Below are 25,126 nucleotides of genomic sequence, written 5' to 3'. Positions count from 1 at the left end.
TTCTTATCATACTGAAATTAATTACATGGTTGTAATCTCAAAATATAATGAAAATAACAATTAATTATAGGAGGAACCCTGCTAACTCTCCATACTTTATTATACAGTGAGTATTCCACTTACACTGTACATTAACTGGAACATACTGTTTGCCGTACAGAAAACTACTTCTCTACAAATAAATACATCTCAAAGGTGAGGAAGATCGATAGTATACAGCTACATATTTGTGGCGCAACAATTTACAGAACACACTATTGTTGGCACCTGCAAGATGGAAGTTCAAGAATAAGCATCACTGCATCAGTTAATAAATACATTACATCAGTTGAAACTTGGAACCTTCCCTTTACGCTTTGGGTGACTATTTACTTGGTTATAACTATTTTGAATTGATGATTATAGAATAATGCTCAATATAGGAACTAAAACAAATTCAATCTCAAGGAGTTCATCAAAAATACACAAGGGTAAACATAACCTCTATGATTTTAAAACAAGAGCCTTTGTAATAATTTTCATGAAACTTTTCATTTGGACACATTTTCTTTAGTAACAAGATATGGAAATTTAAATGTCATCTTTAGCTATGACAGTATGAGAAATATGATGGAATGTAGAAAGAACAAAGGGTTCAGGATGGATGGATGGATGAAGAGAAGAGATACTGAATAAAAGCAAAAACAAAAACATGGATATTAAGGAAATCTTCTTAAATGTCTGCGTAAAACATACTGACATTATTGATCTATTTCTATCTTCTAGTTCAGGTGAATTACCCCATTTATCAAGTGTAAGAGTACCTGTTCCGCAGCACTACGTGGAAGATGCCTATATCGCATCTATCATGCCATGACTACGAGAAAGCAGACTCCAACTGAAAGCTAAGAAGATTTCAAAAATCCTCATCATTCCACAACATTATAGATCCCTTTCTTTGGAACTTAGGTGGCTGCAAACTGTTCATTGCTCTCCCCATCAATGCCATAGCCCTGATGCTAGGGAACTGTTTATCCTCGAAATTATCTAGGGACGATTGAGGAATTTCAGGTTCGCAAAGCCCAGGTGTGGAGATATTTTTGTGAGATTCAACTTTTTGACACGACTCACAACACCATCTTTTTATCCAGTACTGCTTTTCATTCACTGATGGTTCATTAGAGCATTCCAGTGCAGATGGCGACTTATTGGTCCCAAGGGATATCAGTTGCTCCTTAGGATTTTTATTCATGCCAGGGCTGGGTATCTTATAACTGCCGAGATCACTTGATAAGCTAAACACATCTGCACTCATGGGGTCAACTCCAATGTTGGTTCTTTTATTACCAAAAAAGTCTGAAGTTCTTGGTCTTAAGCGCTTAAGCCATTTGTTATGATGCTTGGGCATTATAGAGTTTTCAACTACATAAACTGAATTGGGTTCAATGGATCTTTGGGCATGAGTTACAACTTGAACCACATCCTTGCTTCCAGTTTTAGATACATTCAGTTCTTCATTACTTGTGCTACATCTTCTATCTGAGGAAGCAGCATGTCTCACCATGGCTTGTTTGATTGGAAAAGCTGATAAAGCATGGTGTTTTATTAGGTTTGTGCGCTCAAGATCCTGTAGAACTCATTGTCAGTAGTGACACTTTTTTAATCATCACCAATATGACTAAAAGGAAGACTATCAAAATATGCATAAACTATTTGAGAAATCACATGCTAAATAAGCTTAGGCTAGAGGATGGGTGGATGTGTAGCAATAAGCATATATATCAAAATAGAAAATCAAGATAACAAGTGACATTGTATCATGAGATGCTGTAGCCTTATGTCAATGTGGTGCATTTTACTTCCTCCAAGAAAACATTCAGATTAATTGGCAATGTTTCAATAGTAATGTTTGATGAGTCCTGATATAGCACATTATATAGGTTGGCAGTTTTGCTCAAATATTCAATAGATTGCCCATTGTCCTTTGTTTTTATTTCTAGGATACTGATAGATTTTTTTCAACATGATATTTTCCTCATGCTTCCAAAACTCTTGTACAAAGAATGCCTTGTCCTTATAGTCCTTTTGTAGTTTCATGAGATTCTCCTCTGCTATTAACAGATTAAGGGAACTCAGCTGTTGTTATTGGGTCAGATCAAGATACTCATTATGGATACAAAGAAACTAAAACATGAAAGAACGACACCAAACTTCATGATAATTTTCAAAAGTTAAATACTGTAATAGTGATAACAATAACAGAGACTGTACAGAAGGTATACAACTCAAGAAAGTGATATTCAGCAATTTTGAGCACAATGAAATAAGAAAATAACAATACTGTGCGCATGAAACATTCAATCAGATTAATTAACTTGGCATGTCTGCATGTATATACAATATTATACACCATAACAAACAATTATTAACTTGTCTTACAGATTCTATATTAGAGTTAGAAAATTCAAGACAACATAGACGTACCTTTTGTGGTCTGTCAGAAATCATGCCTGAAAAACATAATAAAAGGAATTCAATAGGAAGTATAAAGCTTTTAGAAATAAAGACACTGCATTTGGATAAGCCCATTGATTCTCAAAAACAAATATGGAATGCTTTCTCTAGTCTTAGTTGTTAATCATTTAACTATCAAACATTACCTGCTGGAGTTGGAGAAGATGTTACTGGGCAAGCATCAACTTGAACAGCATCAATTTTAGAATAACATATTTTCCTTGTTTCCATCGTATAAGTCTCATTTTCAAACCCATCATCCTCATTTCTCATGCTACTCAAGTTAATAAAAGGTAAATCTCCTTCTTGTTTTCCAGGTCTCATTGATATTGCAGGCAGTGTGAACATTTCAAACAAATTAGCACAGTTCATTTGGGCAGTTTCTGTTGAGTCTACCATAGTATTTTTCCCTTGTGACAATTCTGTGTCCATCTTTCTCATCAACCAAAAACCAAGAGCACTGGCTGCTGATCCTCCATTTGTGTGTGTTCCAGAATTCGGATTGCCATATGCATTTGCAGAATTCAGATTGTCATGCATATCTGAATTTCCAACATTATGAATGAAACAGTCAGGCATATTGCCTAATGAGTGATCAATATACTTGATCTCATTTACTCTGTCTTTAGAAGGAAAGGGGAAATTACCTTGCCATGAAGCTCCTATTGCCTTCATAGATTCACTTTTTTTTCTGGACCATGAACTTCTAATACTGCTGGCAACCTTGCTGCCAGCTTTGGCCTCTGAGCCTGTGAACCTTGATTGTCCAACAAAGTTATGCAAGTTGTGCATCCTATTCACATTAGTCACATCAGCCTGTATTGGGTGTTCAAAAACATGATGCGATTGTGTTGAAACTTTTTTATTGTTGCTATACACAGTAGACAGGTTTGTTGTTGGAGATTCAAATTTCTCTGCTGCTGACTGAGAAATTGATGCAGTAAATTCATCTTGGAAAATCTGAAAGGCTTTAGAAGCTTCACAGAGATCAAACTCCTTGCCACTACTTTGTGGCATGTCCTGTGCTCCAAGGCTAGGCTCCTTTGCAGCAAACTCTGTCGGATAGGAACCTAATGTGTGTTTCCTTAATGGTGAATGTGACTGAGCAAATCTACTAGCCACTCTATTGAATTCAAGTCTTTTTTTTCGATTTATCATATTCTTCATCTTCTGATTTATCAAATGCATAGGAAAATGCATTTCCTCTGAGAAAACGCCTTCTGTATTGAAATGATGGCATATGCTAGTGTTCTCCTGGTTTATAGAACAATCTTGGCATTTTTTATCATATAATTCATCTGATACATTTACTTCATTGTATGAATCTACAATCTTCTCCAGAATAGAATTGCCCAAATGACTTGTTGTCTTTCTAGGTCCCATAAATTCAGTTAACTCATGAGCACTTAAGGTTGAGTTTAAATCATTAACATGGGAATCACAAACAATCATGGATCCAGATGTACTTCTTTCTCTTGTATCCATGCTTCCAGAATTGATATTTCGAACTTGCAAGTAGCCCTCTTCTTCTAGGTGATTGACTTTGATCCTAGCATAAAAAGGTACCATTTTTATTACAATAAAATGTTGTGTTGTTGCTTGCTAGTTTCCCATGTGCCATCCATTGTGAATGGAAGTGATAGAGAGACAGTCTATCACTTTTATTACACAGCCCATGTCCAAGTTTTTTGATGCACCATGGTGTCTTTGAAGGTGGTACATAGAGTATCAACATGTAGTTGTAAAGCAAGAAATTTTGTTCTGATGCTACTTTTAGATTTATCACTATGACCATCAGGAATAAAAACAAAATGTGTCAGAAAGAATAAGAAATTTTGAAGGCTTTCAGAAGTTGGCATCTAAGTCTTCGATTCTTATCTTGGATAACAATATCAAAGAGCATAGCTAAAAGGTCTTTTTATGGAAAAATACTCAAATACCTTTTCTAAATATCACACCATGAGCAAATCGGTAGATGTGTGTCATGATAGAACAGGTATGATAATGTGATATTTTGGTGTTTGTAGAATGTTTTGACTAGTTATCAAAGCACAAATTACTAATCAGAATCTCTTCTGGTAGACTAAAGAATTCAGTAGATAAATTCCTACTTACTGTTCTCTCTCAACGTTCAAAAAAAAAAACAAATTGTCAGAGTCCATGCACTTAAACTAGATGATAGAAGATGATTACATGATAGCCTTAGTGCAACAAAAAAAAAACAACTAACGATTAACTCATTCACAGACTTGCAAATTCACAGACACCACAAAATAAATAAAACACAACAATGATACATGAAAGAAACAAATACAAAATAAAACTCCACATTTCTCACTAGCCTTAGGTACATGAAAGAAACAAACGCAAAAATAAAACTACAATAATGACACATGAAAGAAACAAATACAAAAATGAAACTCCACATTTCTCACTAGACTTTTAATGATAGCACAATCTTGAATCTTTAACTTTCTATGCTTTGATTTGCGCTTTTGTAATTTGTCACTAGATCCGATGTCTTTAAAGTCACTAATCCCATGGTTTAATCATTCGAAATGATTCGACTTGATTGAATAAATAAATATCAACAAATTATTGGTAAGGGGGTTAGTTAGTTAGGAAGGGCAATTTGCAATCAATCCGGTGTGATTGGTTTATAATTGGATCGGACCTATTCTATACATTTTTGGACTGGACAGTACTTTTCATAATACTAAATGGTTCCACTCACGGACAGAAGGAAGATTCACTGCGACATTGTCAATAGAAACAATTGGATGGGCACAGAAGATGTAGCAGACAAGGGAGGGCATGGAATAATGCCAACAAATAAGTGGTGGCTGGCTGCGTATAATAGTATAGGCACCACTGAAGAGAATTTATTCTGATGCACAACACGATTCACAAACAAAAACAACTCTTCTTCGAACAAAAATAGTTGGAAAAGGATACTTTAATTTGTAACAAATCGACCAAAGACAATTGTCAAACAAGATTTAGCTAACGAAACCACCGTTGGAAATCCTTCGTCAGCTTCTTTGGGGTTATACAAAATCTCTTCTTTTCCCCAATAAAGTTTTGCTTCTTCCGACAAGACCATGAGACAAGAATTAGAAACTAAGAAACTCAAGCCAGAACGGTGTAGCAGGAATAGGAGGGGCCAAGAGTCCTACATATTCTTCCCTAAAATTCATCCCTTTTACTTAAAAAGGTTAAAAAATCCACGGGGGGAAGACGAAATGCCCAAAACCAACGGATAAAGCTCGCTGTGTATTTCTTCGTCCGCAACATCGATAAGAAGAAAAGAAGCCGGAGCCAAAATAATCTGCGGCAGCCAAACATATAAACCGCAGAGAATCGGGACCATTCAAAACAGAAAAGAATTAGAAGAAGAGGAAATCTCCCAAATCCCCACGTACCAACAGAGTCGGCGAGAAAGAAAGAAAGCAAGAAGAAAAAACAAAAGGCGACAGCACGAAAGGCAAGCAGAAGCATTTGGTCACCTCGAAGTGGCTCCGCCGCCAGAAAGCACAGAAGAAGCTAGGCTGGGATCGAGGAAGGCGATGCGCGTTGTTCGCTGGTTAAGAACGGAAGGGAAGGGAAGGGAAGGGAAGGAGGGAGGAAGAAGAGGAGAAGCAGTAAACGTGGCAGATAGGAATAGTGAGGCGAGGGCCATGGCGCAGCCACGTAATCTGGGAACGACGGAAAAGTGCAATAATTGTCATTTAAATAATCAAAATATCTTGAATTTTTTATATTTAAAATTTGTCCAAAAACTTCCGTCTTTCCGAGTTCGGATGTCTTCCAGTATTCCCAGGGCGCATCTTATTTAATAATTATTATTACCTTTTCTTCATTTTTTTTTAAAAAAAATAGAAAATAGGATTAAACAATCTAAAATAATATCTTTAATAAATGTCCAAATTTCGGAAAATCTTTCCGAATTCCAATGTCTAAACTTTTACCCATTTTCGAAACTTCCGATTCTATCCATTATCTGCATGACTTATCCTATTTTATTAATGTTAATATAGAAAAATGAATATTATTTCATTTACTTTATTATTTAATTTATTTTTCAAAGAATCCTTTTATATTCTCTCAATTAATTCTATCACATGAAGCTTAATTAGGACCGCTGGCGGTCCGGCAGTCGCAGTCGGCCTTGTTGGATCGTGATTCACACTGCTTTAATTACTGACAAAGACTGAGTACAAATGCTATGGACCTGGGAGGTGTAGATGATGGATTTCAATTTGGTTCTAGAAGTCTTGGTAAGCGATCGACATCGATGAGATATCCCTTCCATGTCTTTATTCTTCTCCTCCAGAAAGAAGAGAAGGCAATAAGTGATATGAACTATAGATGAAAAGAAAGAAACAACGTGCATGTCGGCTAGCCGTACAGATGAATGGCGTTAAGAAGACTATTTAAGAAAGGAAATATGGCTGCAGAAGTCGCTGGGATGCATAAACAATCTGTATGATCATTATCAAACGTAATGTTCCACAAGAATGTCATACATATATCACATCCAGACATAGTTTTAGAGTTTTGCAGTAAACGGTTAGTTATTTACTCTGCCGACAAGGCTGCCTAATAAAACTTTAGCGGAGATTTGGCAGGGTGCGCCAGGCCCTTTCAGCAGTGCAACGCAAGGACGACGCGTGAGGGGCCCAGCGGCAAGCCACTGTAACGGACCCTCCCCATGTAAAAAATTAATTTAATATCATAGTGGGGCGATGGCCCACGTATCAGATATTAAACTGATAAGAACAGATACTACACTTGATCTTAGCCAAAAGGCCGAGAAAGGTATGCTTCCCAAAGTTGCCGGCCTATTCATTTTATAGATATTTCTGTGCTAGCGAAGCTGCAAGGCTCTCGATGTGGGACTAAAGAATCATGATAAATTGACAATTGAACTTTGAGACGAAGTTATTGGTCAATCTGAAACAGGGCAAGAGGGCTCCAGTTATTAAGATCTTTGAAGCACGTTGCCCTTTTATTTTCACCTAATAAATAAAAAATACAATGATTTAACACGGCAAATTTTCCAATTCATTTCTAACACAGATATAAAAATTCCAATGATTTAACGCGTGTCGCCTCGACGGTCGATTAAGTCTTTGGTAAACTGGAATTACGTACAGAAATAATTATAATTATGCTCAACTTGCGTACTTTCCAATACTTAATCGCATTTCAGAAGACTTGGTTCATCAAGTAAATGGCTTAATTATAATTCCAACGAGAGAAGAAGAAACGACGGCGATTAGTTTCCTTGGTCTCAAAGTTGTAGTTCGCATCGTATCCCAAGCAACTAACAAAAAGAATATATTAAACTTAAACTTACCGTGTAATTTAGTATAATGAGAAATTGTACTGAAATTGATGAATCTAATCTACTAATTCAAAATTATTTCTTAATATCTACCTAGATTGAACGGATTTACTTCGCTATAAAAAGCATCCACAATGCAAAGGCGTTATAACGCCTTTCACCTCATTAAAGAGCATGGGGTCCACTGCCACATACTCATTATAACATCATACCTTTTTCTCCCACATTCCTATTAACGTTAATACCCACTCAAATATTTTAAAATTATATATATTAAATAAATATATTTTAAAAATATTTTAAAATATTATATTAATATTTTTATTTTTAATAATAATCTTACTTTTAAAATAATAATTTTACTATTTTTAAAAAATAATATTAAAAAGTGGATGTGTCTTATGATAATTAATAAATGGTTAAAATTATAAAGTTGGAAAAATAAAATTTATTTAAAATTGACATATAATTATAAAATTGAAATACAACAATAACTTACAATAAACCACACTATGATGAAATTAAAAATAACATATAAAATACTAATTCACGGATTATTATTGTACAACCCCCAAATATGCTCAACTAAGTCGGCGCGAAGTTGGTGATGAACTTGAGTGTCACGTAGTTCAGAATTTGTTCGAAGATAATCTTGAAATCCTCGATTTGAGCCATGGATAGGTTGTGCGGGTTCGTCACCTTCATCATCGTACCAATTTGTCACGTGAGCTCCTTCATCCTCAACAATCATGTTATGCAAAATAATACATGCTAACATGATTTGTTTTAACTTTTTCCTATACCAATAACGAGCTGGACCTCTGACAATCGTCCATCGAGATTGGAGCACCCCAAATGCTCGTTCGACATCTTTTCTTGCAGACTCTTGTCTTTCCTTAAACAACTTCCTCTTGGGATCCTCCGGGCAAGGAAAAGCCTTAACGAAAGTAGCCCACTCTGGATATATTTCATCTGTTAGATAATAACCCTTCGTATATGCAGTGTCGTTCACTGTGAAATTAATCTCCGGAGTATTTCCTTGCAAGACATTGTTGAATATGGGAGATTCATATAACACATTAATATCGTTACGTGAACCTGCAGCGACTCCAAAGAATGCATGTCATATCCACAAGTCATGAGACGCGACCGCTTCAAGTACGATTGGTGACCCATGTCCCCTTGTAAATTGACCTTTCCAAGCAACTGGACAATTTTTCCATTTCCAGTGCATGCAATCAAGGCTACCCAATATGCCAGGGAAGCCGTGTCTCTCATCATGCATTTGAAGAAGATGATGAACATCATCAGCATTTGGCCTTCTTAAGTACCTATCACCAAATATTTTCAACCACATATTTGCAAAACTTGAAAAGGCACCTGATGACAGTTGATTCACCCATACGTAGGTACTCGTCAAGATGGTCGGCGGGGATTCCATAAGCCAATTGACGAATCATAGCGGTGCATTTTTTGTAGTGGTGACAATCCTTTTCTTCGCACAGCATCGTCTTTATGTTGAAAAAATGCTGAATGATTCTGTAATGTATTCACTATGCGAAGGAATAACTCTCTTTGCATTCGAAATCGTCTTCGAAATATTTCATCGTGATACACCGGGTTTATAGAGAAATAATCATTGACGAGCCTCTCATGCCCGGCTTCACGATTTCTTTGGATGAACCTGTTGGTGCAGTTTGCACTAACGGTCAAACTCAAGTTTTAATGAATGACAAATAAGTTAAAGTTAGGTTTGTTGTGGGTTTAACCTCTTTACTAAGTGTGCAGGGTCGAAAGACTTAGAACCAGACACCAGGCTGAAGTCCAGGGTGGTTGAGCCCTGGCAGGAAGTCCAGTTGGGTCCGCGAAGCCTGACAACTGGCCGAAGACCAAGTTGGTTGAGACTTGGCAGAAAGACCAAGGTGGTTGAGCCTTGGCAGGAAGTCCTGGTGGGTTAAGAAGTCAAGTAGAGCTGCACGAGGTAAGTGAGGTAAGTCACTGGAGGAGCGAACCAGTGAGGACGAGTCCAATTTTGGACTTTAGGCGCAGTCCAACTTAGACCCACTGGGGTGATCTAAGTTGAGTCCTGGTTAGATCCTGGTTTGAATTGACAGGATCTAATTAATTTGGAATATTTTATATTTTAATATATGTTATTTTATAAAGTTTATTTGATATATGGACTAAATTAATTTTGCAAATAAACTCAATAAAATTAATCTTAATTATTACTCATTTTGTAAATCTGAAATTAAGAAGGATAAAATTAAAGAGCATGAATATTTATTTTATTTATTATTATCCATTTTATTAAATGATAAAAATTATTCATATAAAAATAATATATATATATATATATATTATTTAAATTATCTTTTAATCCTGGATAAGATAAACTGTAATGCGTGGATCAAGTTTTACGTTTTTTTTAAAACATTTGCAGATCTGGATAAACTCAATAGTTTCTATATAAAGCCTTGGTCAGTGCATGAATGAGACAACTTCGATCAACGTCATTCTTCTGCAGCAGCCCGAGCTTTGACACGACTACGTCGAACTTCTGCCGGAAGATCACCCCCAACATCCAAGCTCATCGAGAATCTTCTATTGTTGGGTAACGAAAAAGTTGTTTTTTATAGTTATTATTTTCACTCATTTAAAAGTTAAAAGTGTGGGGTTGTCACACTTTTTCTTATTGTATTCGCCTACTCTACCAGAGTTTTTTTTCTGGTAGAGAGATTTAGTGGATTGCCCACAGGAAAGGTCCAAGGGACCTGGGCCTTCGAGTAGGAGTCGTCGACGGCTCCGAACGAAGTAAAAAAATTAGTTGTATCTTTCTTATTTATTTTCTCTTATCGCTTCGTTTTCTCTTTCCGCTACGCACGCTTTTTCTAACTCTGGTTTTAAACGAACAAATTTTTAAAAAGCACGTGATTCACCCCCCCCCCCTCTCACGTGCACTCGATCCTACAGAACCTTCTTCTTTTGTGTGCGTCCCTCCTTTGATATACTTCCATAAGTTGTTGGTGTTATTGAAGAACCAATAACATTAGTTCTTCACCCGGATTTTGCTCATCGATTTCAACATGGATTTCGTCTTACTTGTCGAGCTGGAACTTGAGCTAGAGCTACCTGTAGAATGAGACATTTTTAGAGGAAACACGTTTTAGTATATGTGTTTGAGAAATGGTATGATAGTCGAATGAAAATCTCATAGCACAATGTATCTATATATATTGTTTTCCTCATGCAACGGCTAGTTGGAATGGCTAGTTTCAACGGTTAGTTTACAACGGCTAATTTGTAACGGTTAGTTGCAACAGCTAGTTTCCAAACAGCTAGTTTAATTTGTAACAATTAATTCCAACGGCTAGTTTTCAAACAGCTAATTTCCAACGGCTAGTTTACAATGATTATTTTACAAAATTATAATAATTAAAAATCACATTAATCGAAATGAGAAATACAATAATTAAAAATTACAATCACTCGAAAATACAATAATACTAGAAAATGAACATTGAGTAAACAATTTAGATATTCCATCTCGCCCTAATATCCTGGCATAGACATTCATGTATGATAAGCTGCTCCTTTATCATCTGCGATGTGTCTTTGTTCAATATTTTGTACTCCTTCAACTTCAAGTGACGATTCTTAGCTTCAGATTTGGACAACGCAGCTTTTGCCTTAATCTCCTCTACTTCGAGTTGTTTTTGCTTCAGATCGACTTCGGACTTCTTCACGCTTGTGTACTCAGTGAACTTTGCAAAAATATTATTGTAGTTTATTGCCAGATCCTCCATGGTCGATTTTACTTTCTCTTTTCCCTTTCTTTTTGCTGCCTTCTGTCCCATTGGACGAGTATCTTCATCATCCAGGTCTATACTCACATTTTGGTTGGAAGAGGTGTTGCTTGCTCCTGACTCTGAGGTCCTCGTCTTCTTTGTCGCCACAAAGTGATCAACAGACTGTGGAGTAAACATTGGACGGTCTTTGACAATTCTCCACACATGCTCAAGATTGAATGCAACGCCATTGTTTTCGGATTGATATTTTTCATACGCAAACCTCAATATATCTTCGTCACTGTGACCACTTCGATATGAACTATAAACACTATTGTAATTTGCATTAAATCGATATACCTTCTTTTGGATTGTATTGTGCCAATGTGACCGTATAACATTTGCACTTCTGGTCTTTGAACCTGAGGGACGATTCTCATTGTAGTAGCTTGCAACACGTCCCCAAAAAGCATCCGCCTTTTGATCATTGCCGATTATTGGATCATCACTGATAGTGACAAAACTTCTCGCTAAGACCTCGTCTTCAACCTTTGTCCAACTTGAACGCTTTCTTGTACCCTCAGCATTTGAAATCACTTTTTCAACATTGACCACCTCAATTGGGGATTCCCGGTCGGAAAGTTGAGTCTCCGGGACAAAAGTTGGAGTTGCAGGTTCATTCGACATTGGAGGAGTGAAAGACATACCAGTAGTGTGTGGGGTACCATATCCATGAGCAACCGGCGGCGTGAAATACGGATGACTCATATTTTGCCAATATTCGGCTGGAAGCGGTTGATATGGACTTCGAGGGGCATAATTTGGATGATTCAAAGAATTTCCAAAACCTTGGAAATTTTGAAGATTTTGTGGAGGAAACGACATATTTGGAAATGGATGTCGGGCATCCCACAAGTTGCTGCGAAGGAGAACGGCGGAGTGCAATTTCTCTATCCGATGCTAAGCCCTCACAATTACACTGTGTGGGCAATCAAGACAGAGGCGATTCTTGATGCCCAGGGAGTCTGGGAGGCGGTGGAGCCAGCAGAAGGAGCCCAAGTAGATGCAAAGAAGGACAAAAAGGCACGTGCATATATTTTGCAGTGTGTCCCCGAAGACATCCTTCTTCAAATCGCAAATAAGAAGACGGCGAAGGAAGTCTGGGATAGCCTCAAGATGAGGTATCTTGGTAGTGATCGGGTGAAGAAGACACGCGTACAAACATTGAAAAGCGAGTTTGACGCCCTCCGGATGAAGGAGACCGAGACGATTGATGAGTTTGCGGGAAAACTCAGCGCCTTGAGCAGCAAGTTCTCCACCCTTGGTGCCACGCTTGAAGATTCCTCTCTGGTAAAGAAGTTGCTCGATTCTGTCCCTGATAAATTCTTCCCTATTGTTGCCGGTATTGAGCAGTTCCACGACCTTGAGACTATGCCGTTTGAGGAGGCTATAGGGCGACTGAAGGCGTACGAGGAACGAACACTACGATTACGCGGCAACACCAACGACACTGAAGGTAAGCTCCTACTTACTCATGCCGAATGGCAAATGCGACAGAAGGGGAGAAGCGTGGACACTTCATCAAGAGGCAAGGGGCATGGATCCAACAATCCCAATCGTGGCAATTGGCGTGGGCGTGGGCGAGGGCGCGGACGTGGCCATGGTACGCAGCGCCAAGACAGTGCAGGAGGCACTAGCGGCAATGATGCTCGTGACAAGAGACATATAAAATGTTTCAATTGTGAGAAAATGGGGCATTATGCGTCTGAATGCTACAACAAGCGTCGTGATGAAGCTCACCTCACTTGTGCTACCGATGAAGAGCCAGCACTGATGATGACCGTGTCCCACGAGGAGTCTCACACAAGGCGTGAACGGTAGGATACCATTCTACTCAGCGAAGAAAGGTTTCTACCGGATATGTATCGTAGCGAAAAAAAAGGAGAAGATAAAGACGTCTGGTACCTTGACAACGGTGCCAGCAACCACATGACCGGCCATCGCGAGAAGTTTCAAGAATTAGATGAAACCATCACCGGGAGGGTGAGATTTGGCGATGGATCAACCATTGAGATAATGGGCAAGGGAACAGTTGTGTTCGAATGCAAGAATGACGATCAGAAGGCTCTCCACGAGGTATACTACATTCCGAAACTTTGTAGTAATATTATGAGTCTTGGTCAATTGACAGAAACTGGGAACGAGGTGCACATGGAAGGAGATACCATGAAGGTGATTGATAGGAGCGGGAAGCTCTTGATGCTGGTAAAGCGAACACAAAATCGCTTGTACAAGATAACTTTGAAGACATTCAAACAAGTTTGTCTCATAGCAAGCCTAGAAGACCCAACCTGGTTATGGCATGCAAGGCTCGGACATGTCAATTTCCAGGACTTGAAGCTTTTGGGGGAGAAGAAATTGGCAGTTGGTGTGCCACTATTGCCCCAGCCAAACAAGTTTTGCGAGGTGTGTGTGATGGCCAAGCATGCAAGGTCACCATTCCCATACCAAGCAAACTTTAGAGCAGAGAAGCCGTTGGAACTTCTCCATGCTGATATTTGCGGGCCAATCTCACCATGTACACTCGTCGATAATAAGTATTTTCTTTTAATTGTTGATGATTTTACAAGGTGGATGTGGGTGTTTGTATTAGCAGCAAAGAATGACGCATTCCAAGCTTTCAAGAAGTTCAAAGTCTTGACAGAGAACAAGACTGGGTACAAGATCAGAACACTCCGAACAGACCGAGGCGGCGAGTTTCTATCCACGGAGTTCACTCGGTTCTGTGAAAATGAAGGAATTGAGCGGCACCTTACGGCTCCCTACACACCCCAACAGAATGGTGTTGTGGAGCGCCGTAATCGCACCGTGATGGTCATGGCAAGATCTCTCCTCAAGGGTACACACATGCCGGCAAGGTTCTGGGGAGAGGCGGTTAGGCATGCTGTCTATCTGCTAAACCGTCTCCCAACTAAGGCGCTAGGAGAGCGTACCACATTTGAAGCTTGGATGGGGAGGAAGCCACATCTCGCCCACTTAAGGGTGTTCGGTTGTGTTGCATATGTGAAAAACACAACCCCTCACCTTAAGAAACTCGACGACAGAAGTTCACCCATGGTATACTTGGGTGTCGAGGAAGGCTGCAAAGCTCATCGGCTATTTGATCCAAGGTGTGGCAAGCTACAAGTAAGTAGAGATGTCATATTTCAAGAAAATTGTGAATGGACATGGAATGTAGGTGCTAACAATGAAGAAAACTTGCCGGAGTTTATTATGTTGGATGCATCCTACTCCGACGAGGCAATTGTTGCAGCAGATGCTGAGGCAGGGGTGGAAGATGTCGCACCACCACCAGTAGGCGTGGTGCCCATGACAAGAGTGTCAAGTCCATCTACACCATCATCGAGCGCCCATGCAACTACCTCATCTTCGGAATCAAATACACCCGAGTCTTATGAAGGGCCAGTCCGTTATAGGTCCCTTGCCGATATCTACGCCAACACTGAGGAAATTGTTGGTATTAATGAAGAGGTGATGATGGTGATGTCTGAAGAGCCGACATGTTACCAAGAGGCTGCAACCGAGGCTTGCTGGTACAAAGCAACGGAGGAGGAACCGAAATCTATCAAGATAAATCAGAACAATGAGCAGATGTCATCGGTCAAGGATTCCTTGCCTCTTAATGAAAAGGATGGAAACTGCAATCCACATAGATCAGAGGACAACTCTTGCCTGAAGGATGGAAAGAATGCATTTGGAACCAGTGATAATAAGTCGGAAGTTGGTTGTGCGCATGGTAATCAAGATTCTGATTGTGGAGACAAGACAATTATGACTTCAGATCAACATGAAATTCTGAAAGTAATATCATCTCCAAAAGAATTCCTGGCCAGAGAAACAAGTGATGGCATGATGGTAAATGTAGTTGAGGGACTCAAACTTTATGAGAATTTTCTGGATAGCTCAGAAGTCATTGAACTTGGTTCATTAGCTAATGAAATGAGAGCAGCTGGCCATAGAGGAGAACTTCTAGGGCAAACACTTGTAACACTGAAAAGACCAATGAAGGGGCATGGTAGAAAGATGATTCAACTAGGTGTTCTCGTTAACGAAGAAGCTATAGAAGATGAAAATACAATTCTGACCTCTAGAGAGGAGGAAGATAAAGGTCATTCCTAGCCTGCTTGATAGTATCTTTGACTGCTTGGTTCAGCTGCGATACGACAACTACTCGGTGTTCATGATTTACAACCATATCAGGATTAGGGGGAGTAATGTTAGCAAATAATAATCCTGATAAGGTTTACAACGTTTAGTTTTTGATAATCTTTATCTTTCCTAATCTTATGGCTTATGTGGTGTTACTTGGTTGGCTCAAGTGACGTCACATCCTATCCCTTTTGGTGTATAAATACACCTCCGAAGGCTGTAGTTTTTCATTCATTGCAAGAATAATCAATTCGTGAAGCCACTGTCCCTCTTCGTTTTCTATTTCTTCTTTTTGCATATTATTGTGTGTTTTGTGCGTGTGTGCGAATCATTGATTCTGAGCCAACAGCAGGCGTTCCGGTCGCAAATCGAGGCCGACGTCGAGCGGCTCGCGAATATGCAAGCGTTGCTGCTCGACAGAGCTCGAGCGATTCGATCGGGCCTGTGGGAGCTCAAAACAGAGAAGCAAAGATTGGAGGAGGCCGTGAAGCGAAAAGCCGAGGACGCGCGTGAACTCTGCGATTGGTTAGTACTGGTTCACGACGTTGACGCCACGTCGTCGTTAGAAGCGCTGGAGGCGGTGGAGAAGGCCAGGAGGCGGATGTTGGAGGAGGAAGCGGCAGCCGCCGCAGTGGATGATGTGGTGTACGCGCTCGATCAAGCGCTGGAGGCGGGGGTGTTGGATTTCAGGAGCTACATGAAGCAAATGAAGGCCTTGGCAAGGCAGCAATTCTTCCACAGGGCCTGGGTCAACAAAATCCAACGTTCTAGTGGACGCTCAAGTCTTGATTAGATCCGTACAAAGATTTGGCAGTATCTTGAATTAGATTTGGATCAGGGAATCTTCTTTAGTGCAACGGTGGTTATGTTCTACAAAATGGCTCAAGTCTTGCTTAGTTGTTATGATATAAAATTCAGGGATCATCTTATTCTTTAAAAACATTTATAACGGGGTTTTAAAATATATACAGTATACATGCATAAATATTCTTCTAGAGCTCGATGGGTTCGACTAACAGTGAGGCCACTGAATCCATGATTTCTCGATCGGCCTCACTGTATCTATCTGTATCCCTGTAGAAGAACTGCGCCGTTTTATCGAGGTTGATCGCGCAAATCTTAAAGTTTTCCTCGAACAGAGTTGTACAATTCACTCGATCCCCGTTCATGGCTCTCCAATTTGCCATGATCATCTCCTTGATCATCTCCCGAGCCTCCGCCTCTGAGACATCTTTCTCCTGCATCAGACAGTGGATGGCCGAGAACCCATCACTTCTTCCCATTTCAACCTGCGCATTCACATGCAACTGCTTAAGTAATGTTCGACTTAATTAATTAATTGAATACAAAATGATCACAGTTTGAAAATATACGAGATCATTGCAGAGGCGAAAGTTCATGGAGGACCATTGTAGAAACTGTGGGTAAGTGCTGAAATTTTCCAAGTCTGATTTGGTTAAGTATGGGCTCATACAGTAGGCATGAGTGAGGAAGATATGCCCTGATATCGACATCCTTCCATTCTCCAAGTACTCTTCGACTGTGGGCGTGTACTTGTCGTGAGACCATTTAGCTTCCAACAGAAAGGCTTTGCAGAGATCACTCCACTGAATCGACCAAAATAACTAGTTATCTAACTAATAGTGTTTTTTAGTTAATAATTAAGGATTAAATTTATAACTGGTGAAAGAAAGTGAGAAATTATTACAGCTCTCTTTAGATATGGCAGTACGTCGAAGCCTTTTTCTTTGACTACTCCATAAGCTGCTTCGTTTGCTGTGTTGAAGACAGCCAGAAAACAGAGCTTCATGTAATCTGGGAGTTTGTCGATCGCATTGACATCCCACCTGAAATATAACTAATCAATTACGAGCATGTATCAAAGTCAAACATTTATCATCTATGACTGGAGCTAGCGTTGGAGCAGATATATCGATTCAACCTCTCTATTGCATCTGTGAATTTCTCAAGCTCTTCCAAGTTGCCGTAGACGTCGTAAACATCATCCAGCATCGTGATGAAGCAATTGGCTTTGGTTTCTATCTCCCTAAAATTCCAATATTCTGGTTCAAAGGCGCATCCAACGGTCGATAAATAGTTCGTCATCAACCTGTCTCTGAAGAATGGCAGATCCTGTGCGAGTCCAAGATCTGACCACCATCTGTTCCATTCATATTCATAATGCTTATAATAAATTCGACTGCTTTAGAATGACATGACTATAATTAATATTACTAAATATTAATTATACCTCTCAAAGTTTGCTGAGTTCTTTCTTGTGCGTATCCTGAACCCTGTTGAAATCCAACTTAGCGAATTCTAAAAGTAGAGGATTAATCGTACTGCACTTGTCTTTGTTGCTTTGGCTGCAGAATTGTATGAACCACCTGGTGTGTAATCTTTCCAACCTCCAGTTCAATGGGAGCTCCAACGCATGGGATACTTTCTGCTTCAGATCAGGTTCGGTGATGGATCCTTGGTTCAAGAGGTTTCTCAAGTGCTTAGTGGTGAAATCAATGGCCTCCTGCAGCATCACTTCCCTATCCTTGCCATAAAAAGCTGCCTCATATAAACTCATCATTCGTTCCACGGAAACTTCGAAGAACTGGCCGTTCTCATCCCTGAATCTCTTGAAGATATCTGCGCTCATGCATTAATTAATTCAGTCATTAATTTGTCCCGGTTAATTAATTACAGTTATAAAATTAATGTTAAATGGATACTGTATCTATACCGTCTGTGATTGAGAAGCCGTTTTGTCTAAGAAGTCTGAAGAGAAGTGCAGTGACATGGACGTCGGTTATGTCTTCTAATGATCCCTGAATACTAGTTAAAGCATCTTTAATGTCGTCTTTGAAATGATAAGCTACTCCAAGTTGTTGCAGGTGGTCGATCAACTGGAGCTGCTCTTCCACTTCCTTCTTCTCAGATATTACTTCTCTAATTCTCTCTTTCAGTATCACTATTCTCGCCGTCGACTGATCCTTCTCCTCTACCTTTAACAAATAAAGTTTTGAATACTAATTTAGATTTAAAACGAAAAGAAAAAACAGATGTCACCGGCCGGAGACTCAACCGCGAGTGACTGTATGTAGTCATTGCTCCACATGTTGGGCTGGTAATCGGCCGATCTTCTCGCCGCGTCCGACGATGGCCTGTCGGCCGTGCAATGGATGACTGGGAAGCATGGCTTGTGGGCGGTGGTGGATCGCCGGAGAGCACAGAGCTTTGGGTCAAAAGGGATGTATAATGGTGCGACAAGATAACGAGACATGATTAACGTAGTAGTGCTTTTCAGATTATATTGTTGGAGACTTGATGCATTGAATTGGTTGGGCTGATCGAGCGTATTCTTAATTTATATAGAGCCGAGGAAGTACTGTCCACCTTTTGCAGAAAAGGATACAGAAAAGGAAACAATGAGTACCGTTTATATACCGTCATTACTTCAGTCATTTGTCTCAGATAATTAATTAAATTAAAAAACAAAATGTTAAATGGGTACCGTATATATACCGTCGACAGTGATTGAGAAACCGGACGTTTTGTCTAAGAAGTTTAATTTGAAGAGATTCAAAGTGCCGTGATACTGATATATATGGTCGTCAGCATCGATCCTTTAGCTGTAAGCCAAGTATATGCTTGTCTTCCAATGATGCATGTATAGTACATGCAGTTAAAGCATCTTTAATGTCGTCGTCGTCTTTGAATGATAAGCTACTCCAAGTTGTTGCAGGTGATCGGTGGTCGATCAGCATGCCGGAGCTGATCTTCCACTTCCTTCTTTAATTTCGCATATCACTTCTGTAATTCTCTCTTTCACGAACAATATTAGTTTCTTCGTATGGTCATCCTCCTCCACCTTTAGCTAATAAATTTAATATCTAAAATAATTACAAATCTGTTTATATATTTTATGGGAATGACAGGAGATAATAGTAAAATTATAGTAGTTTTGCAATTGAATATTAAAATTCTTTTGTTTAGTTTTTGAAAAATATGTATATTTTTTTTTAAATGCATAAAATATGTTTACAAATCGTAATTGGATGATAAAGATAATCTTATCCATTTCTTCTATAAAAAAAATGGAATCTGCCACCCAGCGATTTCATACCGTCGGATTCACGACCATCATCTCAGCGGTTCTACACGGTCAGTCCCACGACTATCTATGAGGAGGTAAATTAAAAAATTACAGTTGGAAGGAAGATATTATTATTCGACTTCATCAAAATTCGAACTCTTGTCTTCTTCTGCAACTAAGATTATCTTATCCCCGAGTTTATGGAAAGAGTAAAATTAAGGTTTGCTTGTGAACAATTTGTTATTATAATATTCTTTATTTTATTATTTTTAGATTTATTGAAATTAAGATTATTCATGAAATTACAAATGATATAGAAGATCGACATTAAAGGAATGTGACCAATATGAACAGAAAAAAAAAAGCGTCATGTTAAGGATCACATGTTTGAGATAAGTAATAAATTTTAAAATCTTAAAAAATTCTAATTCTAGCAAGGAAATAAAAAATATTATATCAGATATGACAGAATATAATAAGATCAAATATAAAACTACATGTTAAAACAGAATGATACGGCAGAATCACTAAAGAGCCACGTGGTCACCTTCTGACCACCACATAGTTTTGTAAATATGTAAATAGAAGAAAGAAGAATTGTTAAGTAGGATCAACGAAGATTAGATGATGTTTGAAGGGCGGTCAATTGACAACTTTAGCCCTGGGCCCGACTTCAAGTTCTGACCTTGGAATCCGTTCGATCTCATGTGCCGATCTATTTTCAGTCTTAAGTCCCAATCTGAGAGTTTGCTCGATCTCATGTGTCGTCGATCTATCTCTAATCTCGAGTCTGACCTTGAGTCACAACCTCGGAGTATGCTTAGTCTCATGCGCCAACCTCTCTCCAATCTTGGGTCTCGACCTCGGTTTCTTATGCTAAAGTCGTCTCAGTCCCAGGTTGAGTCAAGGGAACCGGTTTACCCGCGAAATTATGAAATCCTAAGACTATTTTTTTCAAAAAGATATAAAAAATATCCTAGAAGATATGGGTGATTGGAACAGGTAGATCGGAACAGAAGCATGTGCTTTAGAACTTTTCTAAATTGAAATGCATGTTTCGAAATATTTTTTAAACGAATGTTGAAATTTCAAAATATCAACTCTATAAAAGGTTGTTCATAGCCATGGGCACAGGTATGCACATACAAAAATCTTAATTTTTCATGGTCTTTAATCTCCTTTCTCATACAAAATCTTAACTTGAGCTTTGGAGTAGTTTACCGGGATCCTTCTCCGATGTTATTCTAACTCTCTTAATCTCTGCTGAAAACTATCTCCGGAAGAATCATATGCGTCAGCCTATTCATTAACTGATGATTTAATCATCTACAGTATTTATCTAGAACATATAGAATATTGAGATTGAAGGATAGATCTATCACCAAGTATGGTGAGAGATTGATAAATTAACCATATATTTTTTTCTCAATGTTTTTATCTCATTTATTAATTTGTTGCATTTATTTAATTAAATATACCTCATTTATTATGTTTTATAATATTTTATTATATCACGTTGGCATGCCATTTGTTTATTTTTATATTTATTAGACTAAAATAAAATATTGTCACATGGATAAATACTATACAGAGAAAAAAATAAAAGATTGATGATCATTGCATTCATCATTAATCGTCCAATCTTAAATTATGGTGTGATGTGGATGTGGTAAGCAAGTTACCTATGTAAGGGGAGGATGTAGGAATTTGAACGTGATCAATATTTTAGAAGATCATACAATACAATGGAAATTTCAATGAGATGTATTCCACTGATAAAAACGAAGAACTATCATAACAAATTGAAGACACGTGTACGTGATGGAGGAAAAAATTATAATTGAAATTTATTATCAATAAAATAGAGCAGAGGGAAGAAATTTTATTTTTAAGAATAAAATTAATTATTTATAGTTTAATTAATAGTTAAATTTAATTGGATGATGTGAATATTTATTTATATTAATGTTAATTATAAGATATTTGTTATTCCATGTGCAAAAAAACGTACGGTCAATAATGAAAGGAAAGCTACGTTTATGGACTGTGCTGTGCTGCAAACACAATGGGTACGACGGAGAGTAAAGTCAAAAATTTTTATTCGGGTATCAAAATGAGACGTGGTCTATGATAAATCGGAGCTTTGTTACAAGATGAAATTCAAAACTGACCAATTTCAAATCCTAACAATATCATTTAGTATTTTTTCGAAGATCCTGAATATTATTATTATTATTTTTAATTAATATAAAAATTATAGTCAACATATATAATTTTTACTGATTTAATAATTGTATTTCATATCTAAAACTTCTTCGCATTAACAGTCGAACAATTTGTGTAAAAATAACCCTACTATAATTGTTCTATAGCCCTACTATAGAACAATAAATTAATCATCCAAAACAATTATTTAATTGTTTCTTATTATCTGTTTTTTATTCAAAGGAGACGGCTGCGTGCCCTCTCTCTAATTACTTTTTTTTTTAAAAAAAAAACTTGTGCTTTTATTTTAATTACAATAATTATATTTTTATTTAGTATATTATTACATATATATATTCATTTTAATGTTTTAGTAAGCTTATTATGTAAATATATATATTAATTTATATATATATATATATATATATATATATATATATATATATATATTAATATTAATTCTTCTGCAGCTCGATGGGTTCGACTAACAATGAGGCCACCGAATCATTGATTTCTCCATCAGCCTCGCTGTATCTATCTATACCCCTGTAGAAGAACTGAGCCGTTCGATCAAGGTTGATGGCGCAAATCTTGAAGTTTTCCTCGAACGGAGTTGTGTAATTCACTCGATCCCCGTTCATGGCTCTCCAATTTGCCATGATCATCTCCTTGATCATCTCCCGAGCCTCTGCCTCTGACACTTGTTTCTCCTGCATCAAACACTGGATGGCTGAGCAGCCATCTTTCTCTTCCGTTTCAACCTGCAACTCATGCACAGCACAATTAATTAATATGCAGTTACTTATTTATTAAAATGAAAGAAAAATGAGACAGTAATATATATAAATATATATACGAGATCATTGCAGAGGCGAAGGTTCATGGAGGAATATATATAAATATATATACGAAACTGTGGGTAAGTGTTGAAATTTTCCAAGTCTGATTTGGTTAAGTAAGGGCTCATACAGTAGGCATGAGTGAGGAAGAGATGCCCTGCAACCGATAGCCATCCATTCTCCAAGTACTCTTCGACTGTGGGACTAGTGCACTTCCCGCGAACCCATTTAGCTTCCAACAAAAAGGTTTTGCAGAGATCACTCCACTGCATCGAGACCAAATAATTAACTAATTATTCAATCGATGGTGTTTTTTAGTCAATAAGAACTGAATTTACTGGTGAATTAATTAAAGTTATATATATTACAGCTCTCTTTAGATATGGCAGTACGTTGAAGCCTTTTTCTTTGAATACTTCATAAGCTGCTTCGTTTGCTGTGTTGAAGACGGCCAGAAAACAGAGTTTCATGTAATCTGGGAGTCCATCGATCGCATTAACATCCCATCTGAAATTAATCAAAGTCAAACATTTATTTATCTATATATATATATATGAATGAATGAATTAATGAATTAATTACCTCTGGATTGCATCTGTGAATTTCTCAAGCTCTTCCAAGTCGCCGTAGACGTCGTAAACATCATCCAGCATTGCGATGAAGCAATTGGCTTTGGTCTCTATCTCTCTGAAAGTAGAATATTCCGGTCCAAAGGCGCATCCAACGGTCCACAAATAGTTGCCCACCAACCTGTCTCTGAAAAATGGCAGCCGCTCTGCTAGTCCAAGATCTGACCACCATCTGTTCCGGATCCATCCACATATACATATAATATATAATATATGAGCACTGCTTTAGAATTCGCGATGCATGCATATATGCATGCACATCGATCGATATCACTATAATATTACTAAATATTAATTAATTATACCTCGAAAGTTTGCTGAGTTCTTTCTTGTGCGTATCCTGAACCCTGTTGAAATCCAACTTAGCGAATTCTAAAAGTAGAGGATTAATCGTACTGCACTTGTCTTTGTTGCTTTGGCTGCAGAATTGTATGAACCACCTGGTGTGTAATCTTTCCAACCTCCAGTTCAATGGGAGCTCCAACGCATGGGCTACTTTCTGCTTCAGACCAGGTTGGGTAATGGATCCTTGGTTCAAGAGATTTCTCAAGTGCTGAGTGGTGAAATCCATGGCCTCCTGCAGTATCACTTCCCCCTCCTTGCCATAAAAAGCCGCCTCATGTAAACTCAGCATTCCTTCCACCGAAACTTCGAAGAACTGGCCGTTCTCATCCCTGAATCTCTTGAAGATATCTGCATGCATTAATTGATCAGTCATTAAATTTATATCATTTGCCTCGATTGGCTAATTAATTAGTTAATTACTGTTATAAATATATACCGTCTGTGATTGAGAAGCCGTTTTGTCTAAGAAGTCTGAAGAGAAGTGCAGTGACATGGACGTCGGTATCCTTCAGCTGCAAGTTAATTATGTCTTCTAATGATCCATGAATACTAGTTAGAGCATCTTTAATGTCGTCTTTGTAATGGTAAGCTACTCCAAGTTGTTGCAGGTGGTCGATCAACTGGAGCTGCTCTTCCACTTCCTTCTTCTCATATATTACTTCTCTAATTCTCTCTTTCAGTAACACTATTCTCGCTGTCTGATCCTTCTCCTCTACCTTTAACAAATAAAGTTTTGAATACTAATTTAGATTTAAAACGAAAAGAAAAGCAGAGATGTTGAGGGAGGGAGTAGTACTAACAGGAGAGTTAACGGTGAGTGACTGTATGCAGTCATTGCTCCAAAAGTTGGGCTGGTAATTATGGGTCGATTTTCGCAACGCCGGCGATTGCCTGTTGGCCTTGCAATGGATGAGTGGGAAGCATGGCTTGTCGGTGGTGGTGGATCGCCGGAAAGCACAGAGCTTTGCGTCAAAAGGGATGTATAATGGTGTGACGAGATAACGAGACATGATTAGCTAGCGTACGTGATATAGCTTGACAGATTGTTGGAGGAGGCTAGCTGCTTGATGCGTTGAATTGGTTGGGTTTGGCGTATTCTTTATACAGAGCAGAGGAACCCTCCATGAACATGTGAAATGTGTGGAAAACCCTAAACTTCCCTAAGTCGTGAAAAAGATGCATGG

The 25,126-nt window shown here is 38.3% G+C and overlaps 2 protein-coding genes, 1 non-coding gene and 2 pseudogenes across 5 annotated transcripts; all 5 read right to left on the bottom strand.

The window, feature by feature from the left end:
- Positions 1-45: 45 nt before the first annotated feature.
- Positions 46-6,076, bottom strand: LOC141845850 (uncharacterized). 3 transcript variants are annotated; one of them, XM_074733852.1, is made up of 6 exons: positions 6,000-6,076; positions 3,141-4,042; positions 2,640-3,035; positions 2,464-2,489; positions 804-1,606; positions 46-267 (listed from the first exon to the last, which is right to left on the bottom strand). In XM_074733852.1, the coding sequence occupies exons 2-5, from the start codon at positions 3,976-3,978 to the stop codon at positions 896-898; spliced, it is 1,971 nt and encodes a 656-aa protein (XP_074589953.1). In that variant the 5' UTR covers positions 3,979-4,042; positions 6,000-6,076; the 3' UTR covers positions 46-267; positions 804-895. The 3 variants fall into 3 exon arrangements, with proteins under 3 accessions (XP_074589953.1, XP_074589950.1, XP_074589952.1); XM_074733849.1 differs by having other exon boundaries at positions 2,640-4,042; XM_074733851.1 differs by having other exon boundaries at positions 46-1,606; positions 2,640-4,042.
- Positions 6,077-7,117: 1,041 nt separating this feature from the next.
- LOC141846835 (U2 spliceosomal RNA) lies at positions 7,118-7,315 on the bottom strand. Its single transcript, XR_012603372.1, has one exon. It is a non-coding gene; the product is annotated as a U2 spliceosomal RNA (small nuclear RNA).
- A 1,072-nt stretch (positions 7,316-8,387) lies between these two features.
- LOC141846553 (uncharacterized) lies at positions 8,388-12,513 on the bottom strand (annotated as a pseudogene).
- Positions 12,514-16,793: 4,280 nt separating this feature from the next.
- LOC141846589 (monoterpene synthase 8, chloroplastic-like) lies at positions 16,794-19,111 on the bottom strand (annotated as a pseudogene).
- A 3,473-nt stretch (positions 19,112-22,584) lies between these two features.
- On the bottom strand, positions 22,585-24,952 carry LOC141846552 (monoterpene synthase 8, chloroplastic-like). Its single transcript, XM_074734592.1, has 7 exons — positions 24,743-24,952; positions 24,379-24,658; positions 23,903-24,290; positions 23,551-23,769; positions 23,337-23,475; positions 22,986-23,234; positions 22,585-22,890 (listed from the first exon to the last, which is right to left on the bottom strand). Exons 1-7 carry the CDS (start codon positions 24,950-24,952, stop codon positions 22,585-22,587), a joined length of 1,791 nt encoding a protein of 596 aa, XP_074590693.1.
- Between the last annotated feature and the right edge of the window lie 174 nt (positions 24,953-25,126).

Source organism: Curcuma longa, chromosome 15 (genome assembly GCF_044706935.1).
Source record: "Curcuma longa cultivar G26 ecotype Majalengka, Jawa Barat chromosome 15, ITB_CL_G26_1.1, whole genome shotgun sequence".
Lineage (NCBI taxonomy): Eukaryota > Viridiplantae > Streptophyta > Magnoliopsida > Zingiberales > Zingiberaceae > Curcuma > Curcuma longa.
Note: the sequence above shows the minus strand (reverse complement) of the source record. Positions and strands in the feature narration are given on the sequence as shown.